This window comes from Lacerta agilis, chromosome 5, assembly GCF_009819535.1.
Source record: "Lacerta agilis isolate rLacAgi1 chromosome 5, rLacAgi1.pri, whole genome shotgun sequence".
Classification (NCBI taxonomy): domain Eukaryota; kingdom Metazoa; phylum Chordata; class Lepidosauria; order Squamata; family Lacertidae; genus Lacerta; species Lacerta agilis.
Genome location: NC_046316.1, coordinates 32977271 through 32995928, shown reverse-complemented (window position 1 = coordinate 32995928; position 18658 = coordinate 32977271). Strand labels below are relative to the sequence as shown.

At 42.2% G+C, this 18658-nt stretch overlaps 1 protein-coding gene across 1 annotated transcript in view; it reads right to left on the bottom strand.

Moving 5' to 3' along the window:
• Positions 1-18658, bottom strand: part of KIF20B (kinesin family member 20B) — a 37085-nt gene that overhangs the window by 4223 nt on the left and 14204 nt on the right. The window contains exons 17-30 of the mRNA XM_033149236.1: positions 17523-17745; positions 17084-17145; positions 16503-16622; positions 14966-15125; positions 12550-13672; positions 10132-10270; positions 9510-9632; positions 8079-8136; positions 7295-7420; positions 6484-6623; positions 4973-5128; positions 3915-4082; positions 2929-3072; positions 1153-1353 (exon numbers count right to left, since the gene is read on the bottom strand). Coding sequence (XP_033005127.1) covers positions 1153-1353; positions 2929-3072; positions 3915-4082; positions 4973-5128; positions 6484-6623; positions 7295-7420; positions 8079-8136; positions 9510-9632; positions 10132-10270; positions 12550-13672; positions 14966-15125; positions 16503-16622; positions 17084-17145; positions 17523-17745 — 2943 coding nt within the window. The remainder of the gene's footprint in view (positions 1-1152; positions 1354-2928; positions 3073-3914; positions 4083-4972; positions 5129-6483; positions 6624-7294; positions 7421-8078; positions 8137-9509; positions 9633-10131; positions 10271-12549; positions 13673-14965; positions 15126-16502; positions 16623-17083; positions 17146-17522; positions 17746-18658) is intronic.

Sequence of the window (18658 nt, the reverse complement as noted above, 5' to 3'; positions counted from 1 at the left end):
GGCACAACCTGATGCACACTTCTACCACTGGCAATGATATACTGATTGGAAGGCTGCCAATAATCAGAAGTACAGGCTGCATTCACCTAGAAAGCCAATCTAAAAGTAAAAAAGTAAAATTCAAATTCCCTGGGCTGTGACCTTCTCCGCCTGGGAAATACAGAGAAGTCCTCTATGCATTTGCTTGTGCCGCCTTTGCTTAGATGATGCAGAAAATTGTAGAGAAACAAGAACTCAGGCCACAACGATGATTTAAATGATTTAAGTTTTTCAAGTCTCTTATGGATAGATTTATTTCTTAAAGTTTATATGCCAGGTGAAATTAATGCGCCAGGACAAGGCCTCTATCAAGAACTCCAACTTTTTTTAGTTTTTGCTTAGATGACAGCAACTGACAAGAAGACGGAATTTATGTTTCCGGCTATGAACAGTCCAGAGGGGCAACTAAAATATGATATACAGTGGTGCCTCGCTAGACGAAAAGAATTCATTCTGCGAGTATTTTCGTCTAGCGATTTTTTCATCTAGCGAAGCACCAATGTAAATCGCGGTTTTCGCTAGACGAAAAAAAAATTCGTCTTGCGAGGCAGCCCCATTGACAAATTCTTCTTGCGGGGCAGCCTTCCGCTAGACGAATGCCTTTGTCTAGCGAGTTTTTCGTCTAGCGAGGCATTCGTCTAGCGGCGCACCACTGTAATTAAAAGACAACAAAGCTTCTTGTGGCACCTTAAAGAATAACAGGTGTATTCTGACATAAAGGTTTCATGCCCACTTCATCAAATGGGTTTGTGAGCTTTTAAGATGTGTTTAGGATTGAAACTTTTAGGGATTTTTCTAATCAATATTTTAAGTACTACAGTCGTACCTCGACCTTGGAAGTCGAATGTTCCGGCTCTCAAACGATCAAAAACTGGAAGTGAGTGTTCCAGTTTTCAATCGTTTTTTTTTTTTTTTGGAAGCCAAACGCCCAGCACAGCTTCCGCTATTGTTTCCGGCGCGCCTGTGCAATCAGGAGCCAATCGGAAGCCGCGCCTTTGTTTCTGAATGTTTCGGAAGTTGAAGAGATTCTGTTCGACTTCCAAGGTACAACTGTATTTACAGTGGTATGTGCGCACACCCTGAACAACATTAAACAATCTCATGACTAAATACCTCATCCATGGCACTGCTCTTCCTTTTCCTTACGTTGGGGACTTTTATGGTCACTGTGGCAGAATTCCCCTGATGCTTCACTTCTATCTTATTGGGCTGCAGAGGTGTGAACTGAATCTCCATTTCAGGTTTTGGAAATCGACTGGCTTGGCTGCTCTCTGAAGATACTTCGCAAGAATCCAGGATGGTGTCTGACTGGTCCTACGGTTGGAGTAAAGCAGCGTAAAACAGAAAGAAGAGAGGACAAAAACCACACGGGTAACGTTCAGAGTGACAGGCAGCAAGGCAAGAAATTCCACATGAGCCCCGAGGTAAAAGGAGAGGTTGGAGGTTGGAGGCCTACCGGAATATGCATGAAAAAGAAAATAAAAAGATGCAGCACCAGTTATCTTACAAAACAGTGCCTGTCTTGTGAAATGCCCTCCTCCTGCAGAGCTTGTTTGCTGCTGAAAAGCCACAAATGTCCATTTATATAACTATTTATATTTTGCTCCTCATAGGACATCAGGGTAGTGTACAACAAATACACTACACAATAAAATATCAATACCAATAAAAGCAGAACAATGTCTTGCTAATGAAAATGTTTTAGACAGTGGCATAGACCTGTTAGCTTTTTTTTATTAGTATTAAGTCTTCAAGAGATGCCTGAAAGTCAAAAGCGAGGGTGGCCTGCTGAATCTCTGCTTGTATTCTACAGTATGGAACTAGCAACACAACATGCCCGATTTCTAGTTGAGACAGTCAGGCCTCTGAAACATGGAAGAAAACTGACAGCACTCCTCGTGAAGATCATAATGATGGGGCGGCCCTTAAGACATCCTGGCCCCAAGCTGCTCAGGGCTTTGTATAGCAACACTTGAACCTGGCCTGGTAGGGTGCGGGCAGCCAGCACAGGTGCTTTAGCAGTTGTGTCACATGAGATCCCTGAAATGCAAGGGGTTGGACTAAATAACACTCAGGGTCCCTTCTAATTATATGATTCTATACCCACCAAGCCTCTCGACATTCTCTACAGCGGGAGGGATGAACTCAAAAGGGCACTTTTACTCCACCAGCAACGTGAAATGCCTAGCTTCTAGTGGAGACAGCTGCGTCTCGGTAACATGGAGGCCAGCTAACAGCGTCCCTTTAGACAATCCCAGTGACTGAGCTGGGAAGGAAGGTCTCCAGTGCTGCTTAAGGTAATCCTGGGTCCAAGCTGTTCAGGGGCTTTGTATAGCAACTGGAGAGGCCTTGAACCATGTTAGAATGAAAGCCAAGGAGTTTCTAATCTGGGTAACTGGGGTGGTGGTTCTGTTGATTTTTTAAACTGTGGTTGTTCACTTGGCTATGTGTTTATCATTGGCTACTCTGCCAGGTTTGTTAAAGGGTTTTATTTCGTTTATTTAGATCCTTCGCATACCCACTTACCATCAAAAGATCTCCAAGTGATTTGTATGAAAAATCCAGGTACACAATTTACAACAAACACAATCTTAATAAAAAAAACAGAATCCAGGAATATAAACAATGAAGGCAAATATCCCTATATGTAACAATCATCATTATCAATATAAATTAAAATATATATATACATTTTATTCACAAACAAGTTTATTAACAAGCATTGAAATTTACTATTTTTGTGTATGAGTAGTAATTGCAGGGGAAATGGCACCTGACCTAACAGTAAGAGACTTTGGCTGTATTCCTCACTTATCTGGGAGTAAGTCCCATTGAGAACAGTGGTAACATATAGGATTCCATTGTAAGATGCTAAAAACATTAAATTACCAGTTTATAGTCACAGAGGTTGTCCATCTTGCTTTCCGCTTCTTCTTTTGGAATGGGTGACATAGTTGTAGATTTCTCAGAACTAACTCGTCTTATGTTATTTGTAACGTCGTCTCTGGATTCTTTAGCTGTAGTTTTGCAATCCTTTTAAAAGACAAAAAGAAAAGAAAAGCACTGTGTGTTTCACTATATTTATCAAGAAATGAATGGTCAAGCACAGGTTAAAGTGCACTACATTAGATTCCACTCTTTTATATAAAAACAAGCTAATCCAACTGCAACATACGTTCAATGTGGATGTTTCAGTGCGCGATTCTGTTTGTTTAAAAAAGGAGTCCAAAATATTTTTGAAAATCCACATGCAAATCATATCTGTCACACTGAATCTGTCAAAAGAAATCCCTGACGATTAAAAAGCCAGCTTGTATTGCACACAGTACAAAAAAAAGATGCCCATCATGATTCGGCAGCTACAAAAACACAAGCTAGATTCTTTCAGAATCTGGAACTGCAAGAAATGCTGTAGTTCCTTTTCCAACGCAGATCAGCAAGAGTGCTTAACAAAGTTTCACTGTGTAGCCTGCCAGATGTGATCTGTGAGGCCACCAATGGCAAAAGCTGTTGTTTTTCCCCAGCAACTTCTGATATTCAGAAGTTTGCACAGCCACGTGCTCGGGGTTTTTTGGTGGTGTACATTAAGTGATCACTTTGTGCGCGAATGGGCTATCACATGCCACACCAACAGAACTTTCAGATCATCCTAGATATCATGGAGTCTGTTCACACATTCAGCTAACAATCATGGAACACCCAGTAGGCCAAGCAGTGGACTTGTAAATATCAAACAAGTTCTAGTGGGGGAAATGTCATTAAGACCCTTAAGCATACCTCCACTACATTTCACAAAAAGCAGAATATGTGTGTGAGAGAGAGACACATCAATACAAAAAGGCAGATCCGAAAAAAGGAGAGGGAATTGCACAGACCTTGCCAGAAGTTTTCAGTACAGTTTCCTTCAGTTCTTTTATTTCTTGGTCTTTTTGTGCATTGCTTGAAAGTAGAGAGCTAAGCTGAACTTCCAGAGCTGCCACCAGCTGATCTCTCTCTGCCCGCCATTTTTGGAGATCATTATCTTTCTCAGCCACAAGTTTTTCCTATAGGCAAGGAATTGAAAATCATAGTAAAAACCCTCTAGGGAGGAATTGTCCCAGCTGCATGACTTTTTGTGGACATGTTGTTTCAGGGTTGTTGTTTTTTTTAATGCAGGGAAGCTTTGGTATTTTTACAAGTCATTCTAATTGTAAACTAGTTTGTGTCGTTTGGCAGAGAAGTAGCAGATCGGGTTGGAGAACCTGACTCATGGGCCAAATTATGCCTCCCAGGCCTTCCCATTTGGACTCCTAGGTCATTTTCCCCAAACCACTCCTAGCTGCTGCACACAGGACATCACATAGAGATGTGGCTGGATTGGCTACTCACACGGATGATCCCTGCAGAAAGCTGGATTTAACTCCCTGTGCATCAGTTAATGCACAGAAAGTTCTATCTCCACCTCCACAGGCCAACTTTGATAGGTGGGCAGAACACCCACTTATCAATCACTTGACATCATTATGACCTGTAAAAGCTGACCTGCAGGGTGGGGAGATACTGATCTGATCCAAAAAGGTTTCCCACCACTTTGGTAAATTCATTCCCATTTATCTACAACCTTTGGGATTACGTTTTTGGGATCCTTCAATTCTTTGAAGTTACAGGATTTTGTTCCCCAACAGAGGGCTGGAGTGGGACCAGAGGTAAAAGGGCAATTTAGGGCAAGTGACCATCTCTCAGCTTAACTTGCCTTGTAGGATTGTCACAAGGATAAAATGAAGTATCTCTGTCACCCCCGAGTTGCTTGAAGAATCCTACACCCAGTTACCTGAAAGTAAATCCCACTGAACACAGTAGGACTTACTTCTTAGCACACCCCTCCTGTATACACCTACTGTTTGACCCTTCCATTTAGAACTGGTTTGTGCACTAGGAGCTCATGGTTACTCACTGCTTCTTCCATCTGCTTCACATGATGTTCTCTGTCTCCAGCAAATCTTCTCATCTCTCTGTTACGGTGAGTCTCTGCTTCTTTTGCCTGAGTTATGAGAGCCATTTTTTCCCCCAGCCACTTTTTGCGATCTATTTTCTGTTGTTCTTCATATTCCTGTCAAAATGTTAAAATTTTAGCTGTCACACGGTTTGGAAAGAACGTGTTATTCTTTTCTACAGGAAAAAAATGTCAGTCTACCAACATGAAGGACCCTTGCTGAGTTATTTGTACAGTAGTTCCAAAGCTATGCTGCATTCAGAGGCAGTGCCAAACCATGGTTTAGCATTATGTGAATACCACAATAGCAAGCCTTCTGTTTGCATGCTCTTCTTTTGCCCACTCTCCTTTTTGCATGCAAAGGGGAGAAATTTGAAGCTTCCATTTCACCAGTCTGGGAAACTGTACACAGCCTCATGAACAACTCTCATGAAGGGCAGATCCCACCCAAATAATGTTGTCATGGTAACTATGGGTGGTACCCAACTAAGCAGTTCCCCTAGTGCTGTGCAATGAAACTTCAATGAAATGCACAAATGGGGGGGGGGGGACAGCATGAGGCTAAGGGCCCAAAGAGTGAAGTGAGAAGTGAAGGAAAAAATAGGTTACTACGGATCATGACATCAGTGCAGCTGGCATATCTTTAACAAAGAAGGCACCCCTCATTTACGATCTGTGATCCTGGTATAAGTTCCTATCAAATATATGACCTGGGATGAATAATATCCTGACCTTTAATAATTGTATAAAATATCAGTGTTGCGTATTTTCTTTGATTTGCCTTGTTCTTTATGCCTCTTATTCCAATTATTAATCCTTAGTAAGTTTTTTTGTGTGTGTTGTAATGGGACACCAAGCATTGTTACCAGGAATGAAATGAAGAACTAAGTAAGCTTTAGGATTCTCAGCTGTATGGATGCAACAATCCTTTTTCCACTTGCCTACTACACCTCAGAAGGCTCTAGGTTCAGGGAAAGAAATTACAGCAGCTGAAGAAATAAAGAGCCCAGTGAAGCCCTAAGAAGAACCCACTTGTAGCTCTAAGTTACTGGAGTCAGCAGGAACTTGCTCATGCCAGTATTAGCAGGCCATGCAAATGCACATTTCCAGATACTTTTGGTTCAGTCAAAGGTGCAAGTTGCACATGCATTTGGGTAGTTTACATAGGTAACACTATTCCTTCATGATGGGCCAAACAACCCGTTTCACTAAGGTGAGCTCGAGTAAGAGAGACTCACACCAAGTGGGAAATCATTAAACCACCTGGATAATGATGTTCCAGACACACAGGTCTTAGAAGCTCAGGCTTACCTGCTCCTTATACCCTCAGAAAATACTGCCAAGATTATCCAGTAGCAGTTTATTAATATTCTTCTGACAACAGGTAGGACAGGTGGCAATGAGGTCCTCCAAGTGGTTTGCAACAAAGCCATGTAGAAATCTTTAAACCATAACAGCAACCAAAACATTACCTTCAGCTTCTCTTGCAGCTTTTTTAGCTCTTCACAGAGCAACTCTTTGCTTTTTTCACATTCTGTGTTAACCTTCTGTTGTGCCAGACTCCTCATTTGCTCCTCTAGGTCATGGTACCTTTTCCTCCATGCTTCTAGATCTACAGGGGGAGATACATTTATAACAATGTAAGAGGCTGCATAAACTGCATTGACGGAGGGATTTTTTTTTGGACTTTCTCCTTCGTTTCTCACCCCGATCCCAATTTATTTAACATCTTGCCCAGTGAAGAGTTCTGGAGAACTTGAACTTGCTTCTGTGTCATTTTGGCTGGACCGAATAAAAGTATTTCCCAACTGTGGATTCTAGCATTTCTCTGTTATTAAAAGTTGCTCATATGTGCTTGGATTTCAGCTATTTCAACTTGAAATGTACTGTCAGAGACTGTACTTTTTGCACTGCATGACATTCAACTACTCCACTTCCTTCTCTTCCCTACCACCACCCAGTACCAATTTAACATTATTTAATATTACCGTATTTATTTAGAAGGTCTGTATCCTCCAAAATTGCCAGGTTGCATCATATCGTCCCTAGCCCTGCTCTACTTCATGAACATTTATTATGCCATAGCAAAACCTTTAGTCTTCAAGCTGCTATAAAGGACTAACAAGGCTATGCCTCTCAAATTCAACAGAAGCTTTGACAAAAATTTAACTATAAATATATATTTTGATACACACAGACACACACACACGTTTACCAAAGGGATGGGGGAAGGTTGGGCTCAGAAAAGGGGGTAAAGGAGCTTGTCCTGTCCTCATAACTTACCTGCCATGAGTTTATTATTCTCTTCAAACCTGGCTTCAAGTTGTTGGTCTTGTTCTGACTGAGTCTGTTCTTGCTCCTCCAAAGTCAGTTTCATATCTTCAATGATTTTCTCTTTGGAACATAGATCTATAAAAAAAAGATTAACGAATACTGACATACAGTGGTACCTTGGTTCTCAAACACCTTGCTACTCAAACAACTTAGAACCCAAACATAGCAAACTTTTGCAAACTTTTTTCAGAAGCTGAACATGATCCATTTTGAGTGTTACGCTTCTAATTTGAGTGTTACGCTGAGGTCTGTCTGTTTTTGCTATTTATTTTGTGTTTTCGTGGCTCTTTTTGTTTTGTTTTTGTGACCGTGTGGAACGCAGTTCAGCTACTGATTGATTGATTGAGTGAGTGACTGCAGTACTTTGTTTATTGCTTTCATTTCTCATTGGATAGTAAAATTCAAGTTAAATTGCTGTCTCAGGGGTTGTTTTTAAAAGTCTGGAACAGATTAATCCATTTTGCATTACTTTCTATGGGAAAGCGTGCCTTGGTTTTGGAACGCTTTGGTTTTGGAACAGACTTCCAGGACGGATTAAGTTTGAGAACCAAGGTACCACTGTACTTGTCTAGAGCCGCAGCCAAACTCAATATTTAAAAATAGCAAGGTTTGACTACTGAAATAATAGTCCAGAACAAAAACATTCAACACTGTGAACACAATAAGCAACTTGCATAAACCAAAATTAGGGCACACTTCTCTATAAAATATACAAACTCTGGTCATTACATACCCTTGCATGCTTTCTGATACTGCTGCAAAGCTTCCTCAAGTTTCTTATTCAGCTCTTCCTAATTTGGACACAGAGGGGGAAACGGTGCATATGTGCAAAAATGAAAACTACATCAATATCAACAGCTGTCCATAAATTTAAAGCCTTGTTACACAATAACAATCTAAGAAATAAACTCTGCTGAACAGTTTTCCTTTGAACCAACTTAATGCTGATGAAGGGCAAGATCCAGCCTAACTTTTCAGTAGCATAAGCTTAACTCTAAAACTGAGCTCAACTGTGAAACTCTGGCTTCACCTATGGCAAAGTCAGCAGACCTGGAAGGTAGATTGATGCATCGGTCTTCAACTGGTGGGTTGGGAATTACAACTAGATCATCCCCGATCCAAGATGGGGTGAAACAGCAGTACCACCAGCAAACAAATATATGGGGAGAAATTAAACAGGTATCTCAATGCAGGTTTGGGTTAAAAAGATGGGTCCCAGGTCTGAAGGCTACTGGATTATAGTGATGCAGGAGAGAGGTGCATCCACACAGTGGAAAATTCATTATAAGACTGAAAAAAGGCCAGCACCCGTGCAGCATAGAGACAACATATACGGGCATAGGCACACAAAGGTTCTTGACCTATTCCTGATCTTATTTGAGATCTGTTTTGTGTAAATGCTTCTTGACACTTTGCATTTTAAAAAGTGTTCAACATGCTTCATTAACCTCTGAAATCCTCACGGGGCCAGTGCAAAGTACCTGTATTATCCCATCCATAATATAGGGAACAGACAGCGATAGAGGTATGTCTTAAGTTAGGGGTAACGAATGCTAAGAATTCTACTGGGTCAGACCAAAGGTCTATCTAATCCAGCTTCCTGTTCTCACAAGTGGCCAATCAGGTGCCTATGGGAAATCTGAAGGCAGGACATGCATGTGACAGCACCCTCCCCAGTTGAGATTCCCGACAGCAGGTATTCTGTGTCCAACAGGGGTAGCAGAACATAGCCTTAAGCTGCTGGACAAAACTCCCATCAGCCACAACCAGTCAGGGCCGAGGACAGCCTAGTCATATGCTTAATCCCTATACAGTCATACCTCGGGTTATGAACGCTGCGGGTTGCGCATTTTCGGGTTGCGGACTGCGCCAAACCCGGAAGTACTGGAACGGGTTACTTCCGAGTTTCAGCACTCGCGCAGAAGCACAAAACGACGTCATGCGCATGCACAGAAGCTCCGAATCACATTACGCGCATGCGCAGACGTGGCGCTTCAGGCTACGAATGCTGCAGGTTGCAAACGTGCCTCCCACACGGATCACGTTCGCAACCAGAGGTATGACTTCTGTATTTGTTATGCAGGGAGTTCTCACAGTATTACACAAAAGCAGACATGATTTTTATTATTATTACAACAACAACAACAACAACAACAACAAGTACCTTCTTAAATTCCTGGATAGTTCGCTGCTTGATGACCAGCTCTTCAGATAGCTGGGTTTTGGCCTTTTCAAGTTCACTGACTTTATTCCGTAGTAGTTTCTCTTCAGCACGCATGTCCCCCACCTGCAAGGAGATTCAGGTCTCTGTAGGTGTTTGATGCTGTATTATTTTTTCTGCACATATAAGCCACAAGCAACTGCATGGTTCAAAGTTGCCCGCTTTGGTTGCAACTTGGAGCACGAGGAGCAGGACATAGAAACAAAGTGCACCAGCAAAGCATACTGTAAGATTAATGGTGTCCAGTAGGGGTGGGGGCACCCAATTCTCTCTTAGCTAACAGACCAGCAGCCAGCACTGGATGGCGCCAAACCCCACCACCTCTTGCACTCAATCTCTTGCACTCCCCAGCTGACTGGGAAAGATTGTCAGGAGGACATACTTCCTCATGGTCAAATTCATTTCTAGATTGCATTTTCCATATACACACATCTGTGCTCAAAGCAGTTTGCATAAAGAGCAAGTGGTCTAATTCCAGCGGTACAATAATGATATCTATTGATATATATTAAAGAATTATATAAATTAAAGAAAGTGCTTTTTCCTGACTGCTCCTCCTACAAACCTGTCTCTGAACTTGCTCGATTTGCTTTTTGGCATCAGCGAGTTTCTCTTTCAGGTCAGCATATTCTTCATTTTTCTGTTGGATTTCTGTTTGTAGACAGGAGGAAAAAGTTGTGCTCTCAGAGAGCTCCTTATTCAACCTGGAAAGAAAAAGCAGCGAGGGCAGGGGTGGGGGGGTGGGAATTATTTGAGAATTTCTTTCTTTAAGCCTTGGGGCTTAATTCTAGGAAGTCAAGAAGCAGAAGAGAATCGGGGTTTCCAGGAGCTTTTATTAACTGCAGATTCTTTGGTTCAATATGCACTTCTCACCCAGCAAATTCCCTACTAAAGCCTCGGTGGAATTCATCTGCTTGCATGAGCCAAGCCTCGGTTATTGCCACCATTGTTAGCACTTTCCAACCAGGTTGAGCAAGCCTGGTAGAAATATTATAATATTATTATTAATTATTTAATTTATTGGTCACTTGCCACACAACTCTCCAAGCAGCTTACAATTTTTTAAGAGAATGAAATAACATAAAATGAAATTGCATAACATAAAGTCAGAAGCATAACGTTAACACAAAATTGGGAAAAAATGAACACATTACTATAAAAGGCGTACAATAACCCATAAAGATAGACACAATAAAACAGAAGCAAAACTTCATCAGCAAGAACATTTCGGCAATGAATAGTAAAACCATCATGATCTGTCAATTGCCTGGGAGGATGCTCCAAAGGTTGGCCAAGCCTTTGACAGGAGCACCAGTCATATCATCTAGAAAATCCCTCATATCTGTCTGAAAACCCATTGTTTCCATCAGCCTCTGAGAGCAACCACCCTAATAGGTCCCTTGCCTCCACAGAGAGGGAAAAGGTGCTAAAAGCCTATATCTCAACAGAAAGTGATCTGATGTCAATATCCCCCACTTTTAAATAATAATAATAATAATAATAATAATAATAATAATAATAATAATAATAATAATTTATACCCCGCCCATTTGGCTGGGCTTCCCCAGCCACTCTGGGCGGCTAACAAAAGATTAAAAATATATTAAAACATCAGTCATTAAAAACTTCCCTAAACAGGGCTGCCTTCAGATGTCTTCTAAACATCAGATAGCTGTTAATTTCTTTGACATCTGATGGGAGGGCGTTCTACAGGGTGGGCGCCACCACCAAGAAGGCCCTCTGCCTGGTTCCCTGTAGCTTCGCTTCTTGCAGTGAGGGAACCGCCAGAAGCCCTCGGTGCTGGACCTCAGTGTCCAGGTAGAACGATGGGGGTTCCTGCCCAGTTGAGAAAACAAGGGCCAGAGTGTGGCTTCCCATATGCATTGGGCTAGCAGCATGTTTACCCCACATTCATTATGGCAGTCATGAAATCCCAAGCCATCCCAGAGTCAGTCGCCTTGGCATGGGTGTTGAAATCCCCCAAAACAAGAAGTCTGGGAGTCCTTAACATGGCCTCTGAAGCCAGCTCAGGCAGGGAGACTGCTGGGCAACGAGGCGGGCAGTAAACCAGCAGAATCCCTAATCTGTCCCAATTGCCCAACGCCAGAAACACACACTCTGAACCCACCCACCCACTGGACAGAAAGGAGGGGGGATTTCTATAGACCACAGCAACTCCCCCTTGCTGACTCTCAAATCTGCCCTGATGCTGCCCTGAGTACTCAGGTGGGCACAACAGAGTGAGACCAATTCTGCCCTGCTCACAGTGATATAGACCAGGATCATCCTCCTCAACCATAATCAGATCATGAATGAGGGAGGTCTTCCTGAGCTGACCTGGCAGGCCAATAGGACAACCACAATTCCCCAGGGTGGTGGAGGTGCCGCCACAAGTCACTAACTGCCTGTGCCATGTGCCCCTTACCCATCAGGGACATCAGTTACCCAACAGTGTTCAAATCCAATGAACCTATTTTCAAAGCCTTTTTAAAAAATGTTCCGCCTAATCCCAACCTTGCTTATTCAGAAGCAATCCCATTCTTGATTAGTGGGGCTTACTCCCAGAGAAACGGCACATGTCTGAAGCCTTCGTCATGCCTTTATTACACACTCCTCAATTTAATCTACACTATTTTAGAACAGCTTGCAAAGGTAAAGCTCATAACTTTAAAAAACGGCTCAGAACAGTCTGAAGACACATATGTTTTCATTGTATTTTTCTCACTGCTGTCTCTTCACAGACGGCACACAACACCCATTTGCAATAAAACCATAAGGGCCAATCAATAACTCTGTTACATAATGCAATTCAACTACTGAAGCTAAAAGGGTGGAATGGGGACCTGACCCCGGGCAATGTCGGGATAGAGACCACCACAATGTAAACCACACCTGGGAAAAAGAACTGTAAACAGAGCAATACAAGAACTGACATCCTTTTATGCTCATGCCTGCATTTTAGGAAGATAAAATAGTTTCTTACCGTTCCATTGCTTGCTTCGATTCTTCATTATCCTTTTCAACGGTTCTCAAATTATTCCTCAACTCTAGAACTTCTGCCTTCAGTTGAGATTCCTGGTCACTTAACCTGTGCAATACGGATTCTGAAACGTTGAGTTTCTCCTGCATGTCTTTCACCTCTCTTTCCATGGCTAAAACTGCAGATTCTTTTTCTTTCAGTGCCTGCTCCAGAGATGCTATTCCAGCCTCTTTCGCCCTACACTCTTCCAACAGGCCATCAGTTTTTTTAACTGTCTCTAAATAGCCCAGGGCTCTGTTTTGCTCTTCCCTGCATTTTTCAGCATAACACAGGTTTTCCTGTTGCAGGTCCCTTAACTGACTCAGGAGGCATTCCTTTTCCTGCAAGGATACATCCCTTTGGTTGGTCATTTCGCTCAGCTCTAACTTTAGCCGAGATGCCTGATCCTCAGCATCTGAGGCCCGCCTCTGCAACTGGTCAACTTGTTGGAAGAGGTCTTCAATACGGGCGCTCTTTTGAGAAGAAGCGTGAATGATCTGCTTGCTTATTTCCCAGATAATTTCAATGCTGCAATGAAAGGAGCTCTTTCGAACAGCAGTTGCCAGAGTCTCCTCAGGCTCTTCTTTGGGAATCTCTGCCTTCTCTGTTTGATTTGCCAAGTCAACATCCACAGTGAGGCACTGTGGGTCTAGCTTGCTTAACTCGCTTATTTTTACCTCAACTTCTTTTACCTTGGATTTTTTCTGTGCAATATTTTGGCTGGCAGCCTCTAATTCTCGAAGGAGAGCCTGAATTTTCTCTTCTTGACCCTTAGTTTCATCTTTCAGCAGAACTTTTTCAGCCATTATCTTCTCACAATTAGCCTGCTGCTGCTGGATTTGCCTGCTTAAGATAGAAGCCCTTTCTTCAGAAGAAAACTGTTCCTGACACAAGCTGGCTATCTTTCTAGAAAAGCCCTCATTCTCGTTTTTCTGTTTTTCCATCTCCTTCCCGAGCATAGCCAACTGCATTTCTAATTTTTGATTGATTTCTTGCAATGCCATCATTGCTCCCTTTTCCTTCATTTCTTGCATTTCTTTGGTGTTCTTTGTCTCTGTGGCATCTTTAGACTGGTTGATAACTGACCCTACAAAATTTTTAAAAAAGATAGTTACTTCTATCCAACAGTAAGCCAATACCAAGCAAATATTTTCCAGAAGATCTGCGGCTAATAAAAAGATTGTTGGATAGTACAAGTTCACTCAAGAAATCCATGTGCTTTCACACAGCTGGAGATCATTTCTTTAATTTCTGCTCCATTCTAAAGTTCGGTTCAGGCAACTACAACACCTAAAAATATATGAGCATCATCATTGGGCAAGGACCTAGGAAGCTTACTTTAACAGTGTTACTGTAAACGGAGTTAAATACTATCCTTTAAGTTACAGTTATTTATTGGCTAGCTTTGTTTCTGGTCTTGCCATACTGAGTAATCCTGCTTTGAGATGTTTTACCAGTAAATACCATGTTCACATTACAAGAACCACTTTCGTGCTTTAAAAAGGCAAAGAATCATCTGAATAATTTTCCTACCGAAGGCCCAGAATGTGATTTCTTCAGCTCTAGGCACTGGGACCAAGTACAAGATGTTTCTCAATTTATTTATAAAAAACATTTATATGTTATGTCATTAAAATATATCATGGCGGTTTACAACAATGTGAAAATGTAAGGAGAGACAATAAAGTCATAAAAAGTTAGAAAGAAGTTAAAAGTAAAAAGAAAATTAAACACAAACATCAACAGATCATTGTGGGGGGTCCCCTTCATATTGGTAGGATGTGTTGCACGTTGCGCAAAGCGATTTTGTTTGTTCAGTTGGTTCTCTAGCAATGTTTTTTGGCTGACTCAAATACCTGGCAAATAACGCTAACCATGGCCTGTTTAACCTCAGTGTGGCTATAACACTGCTGTGCACCATGCAAAAGCTGAAAAGGACGGAACAACATGGAAGAGAGGTGGGAACCTGCAGAAGACACCTGATACTTAAGCTTTGTTAGGGAACATCATGCTGGACCTACACAGAAAATATTTGGGACAATTCTTTTGACTAGAACACATAGAAAAATCAAGTTACATGCACACAGGAACTGAACAAGCAGATTCACTAAACAGAGGATAGCTCATGCAGCAGAAGGATAGCTTACACCTACTCTATGAGGAATAGACACAACATGCAAAAGGAAGTTTGCAATTAAGACACTTTTATTTCAGACTTGTATAAAATAAAACAATAAGCAACAGAGTTCAGGCAAGATGCATGTCCTGGTTTGATTTGACTGTCGGCTTTCTTCGCAACCCTTCCTTTATGCTGGGTTGCTAACAAGAAGTTAGCTTTTGACCTCACGAGCCTCTGCATCTGCAGAACAGGAAATGATACCTTGCTTCGCAGGTGGACCTTCCACCTCCTCTGCATCTTCTAAGCATCGTTTTCTTCTGCCACCCACACAGTTCCCCACAGGCTGACCAGAACAGGAGCAGCTTTCTCTGGTAGCGTTTTCCTGCGCCATTTGTCGTTTAATACTGGCTATTGTGCTCTCCTGCATTAATATAAAAAGGGATGGAAATTTAGTAGAGTGGTAACTCAGTTTTCGAACGTCTCGGAAGTCAAACATTTCGGTTTTTGAACACCGAAAACCCAGAAGTAACTGCTTCGGTTTTTTGAATGCGCCTCAGAAATCAAACAGGAAAGACGGCTTCCGCAGAGTGCAAGACCCTGAATCCTAGCTGTTGGCTACTGAATTTCAGTTTTTGAACTTTTCAGAAGTTGAACGGGCTTCTGGAATGGATTACGTTTGAAAACCGAGGTACCACTGTATAGCCATTTCAATTTATGGACTAGAACTCCCATCTGGTGCTTGAATAACCAATGAGTCAGTGGCTAGAGACCACTGTTGTCTTCCACTCCCTCAGCAGCTCTCACATTGCCTTAAGAGAGGAGGTGGGGAACCTTTGGCCTTCCAGATGTTGCTGAATGACAACTCCCATCAGATTTGGTCATTGGCCATAAATGCAGGTTGATGGGAGTTGGGAGCCCTAAGAAACTGGGAAGGCCTCACTTTGTGGAAGATTACATTAAATAGAAGACATGATTCCACTTGAGAATTTGGAATTTCTTCTATTTTGATGAAAACTGCTGTGATTGACACACATTGAAGCCCCTTGCGAAAAAGAAAAATACATTCCCCCCCCTTTCCTCCCTCTGCCGTTCACTCTTACTACCATCTTCCCCATTCCGCCCTCCAAAGTCTGACCAGTCTTCCTTGCACATTGCTGCCATTTTAAAATCTGCCTTAAGGTACCTCATGAATTTTAATCAGATCATCCTCTGCCCCTCTTGAAATCCAAAGTTGGTGCTTTTCTAAGGAAAATTTGACTGCATTTATAGCCAAGCTTTCTTTTCAAGACATTATACATGGTGTTCCCAAGAACCTGACCTGCCTAGCTTCTAAAATGCTGCTGCTACATCATGTGCTTTCAGACCAGGCCCTGGGAACAAAAATGCATTTGCTCTGTCCAAAGGCAGCAAGGCAAATCCTATTATGCTTTAATGGTAACATAAAATACAAGTAACAAGTTTTAAGTCGGGAATCCAGGAGCCATAGAGCTATTTGAGACACACCCAAAGGCTTAAGCATGCAGCGTGTGTGTTTAACTTTCTTTGAACAGCAGGAAATCGTGTCTTATCACAAAACACCTTTTCTGAAAGTTTCCACTTTAAGAGTGTTTTTGTGAGGAGACTTGAAGGCTTGCTGTTCAAAAAATAAAGCTCTTTAAAGTCCCCCTTGGGGGAACCGTACTAAGCATGTGGCTTCTGGAGCCCAGTTTTGCTCTGGGACAGCATTTTAATTTGGCACCACTATGTCAACATGCAACTGCTACTTTTGAGATTAACAAGTGGAAAATTAAACACTCACAGACTCTTTTATGATCGCCTCCAGCTGATTTATCAGGACTTTCAGCCTTGCTATTTCATCATCCTTTTCCTCCACAATTTCACCTAGCTCTTGTATGCGCTTGTTCTGAAGAGCCATTTTCTTAAGGAGAAGGTAAATAAGTTAAGGATTAGACGTGACAATGCACTGCAATATGTGGCCATTTGGAAACTCAACATGCAGTGAGGCAAATTGTAGGCCAGGTCCAGGTGATTTTTCACAGCTTCATAAGCTATGGGTTTAGAGCTCCTCCCTTCTGGCAACAACAACAACAACAACAACAACAACAATTTCTACAATGAGGACCAGCAGACATAGTTGACTTTCCATGGCAAGCATGAGGTTCTCATGGCAGGCGGGGCAGGGTGGGGATCAGCAATAACTATACTATAACTAGTTTTGTGTTATGCCATGCCTCCCCTCATAACAGTCCTTTTGTGCTATGCTAAGCCCCCTGACAGCCATTTTGTGACTGGTACCCAAAACTCAAAACCAGAATGTCCAGAAAAGTTGGCGACTCCTATTGCAAAGGCAGATATTAAAGAAATCTAAACACACTTTACCTGAGTAGCATCTTGAACCACTTTAGCAGATTCACTCAGTTTATTCTCCTGTTTTGTCACCTCTGTAATAGAGTGATTAAAAGTTAACATTAAATACATGTCGTGGAAAGAAATGCTCAAATTTGCTTGGAAATGCATTAGACGTCCTAACCACATTCTGTATTTGATACTTCAAAGTCTGATACTTTAAAGTACCGTGTTTCCCCTATTTTAAGACGTAGTCATAAAATAAGCCATAGCAGGATTTTTTCACATTTGCAAAATATAAGCCGTACCCCTAAAATAAGCCATAGTTCTGGAGGGCGCCAAAAGCCCCCACAAAGCCCTCAGAGACTGCTAGCCAAGAAACACAAGGCCAGTCCTGTTGGGTGCATGGAACTGGCTGTTTGTTTCTTAAATCCTAGTCAATACTTTTATAAAGTTTCTCCATCATACCTACCTTCTTTCCTGGCCAAGAGCTCCTCCCGGGTTTGAGATAACGCAGCTGTGACCTCTGCCAACTGCTTTTCAAGACGCTCAATGGTTGTTTGGGGCGCTTCTAAGGCACTAAGCATCCCATACGCTCTTTGGGCCTGCTGCTTAATATCAGTGACATTTTCTTGCAGTGACTCGACCATGCAGGAAAAATGAGCTGGATTTCCAGATTCTCTAGCTTCCGCTCCCTTATTGAAAGAAACACACAAAAATAAAACGGAACAATGAAAATTTGCTCATACAGGCTTATCACCCCTCTTTTATTGTCCATTCCGGGTCGCCCAACCACTGCCACAGTCTCTTTTCTCTTGGCAGATCAAGATGAGCAGATGACAACAAAGGTTGCAAGGTTTTTACCTGGGGCAATCAGAATAAGGGCCACTATTTGGCTGTTGATTCAGGACCCTAAAGTGTGTTTTATATAATTGTCTTTTTATTTCTGTTCTTTGTATATCACATTGTTCTTTTGTTGCTATGGCCGATGGCTGCACAAATAAAGAGTAATTCATTCATTGCTCATAGAGGAGCTTCACTGGCCACCAGGAGGCAATATCACACCAGAGGACCACTGGAAAAGTCCTCTGGAGGGAGATGGAGAGAGCCAAGAATGGAGGGTCCTTCATGAAATCTGGTAGACCAGCCAACGTTGCTCATATACCCCAGCTAATTTGGCATGATGAGGGCTGACACTCAAGTTAAAGCAGCATTGTATATGGCATCTTCAAGAGTCAGTGCACCATCTAGCTCAGTACAGGAAACTTGCATCGTACACAAGGGCTTTGTTCAGGGGATGGCGGGTATATGTAACAACGCATATACTCAAACCAACCCCTTGAAACTGCCCCTGCGTGAGCTATCTCACCTTCCAGAGATGGTGTGCTAAATAGGTTTTACCATCCCAAGCAGTGCAGAGAGTTTCTATGCTCTCCATTACTTGCTAGGTTCTGGGAGGCTCTTGTGAATCTTGCAAGGCTGGTCCAAGTTCTCCAAAGCCCGGGGTAAGCAGGTCTGAGAGCTCAAAAGCTCTTTCCCTGCCAAGGAAACCCTGTGCAAAAAGAGCATTTAAGTTCTCCGCTGGGTCTGTGTGATTTCAACCAGCTG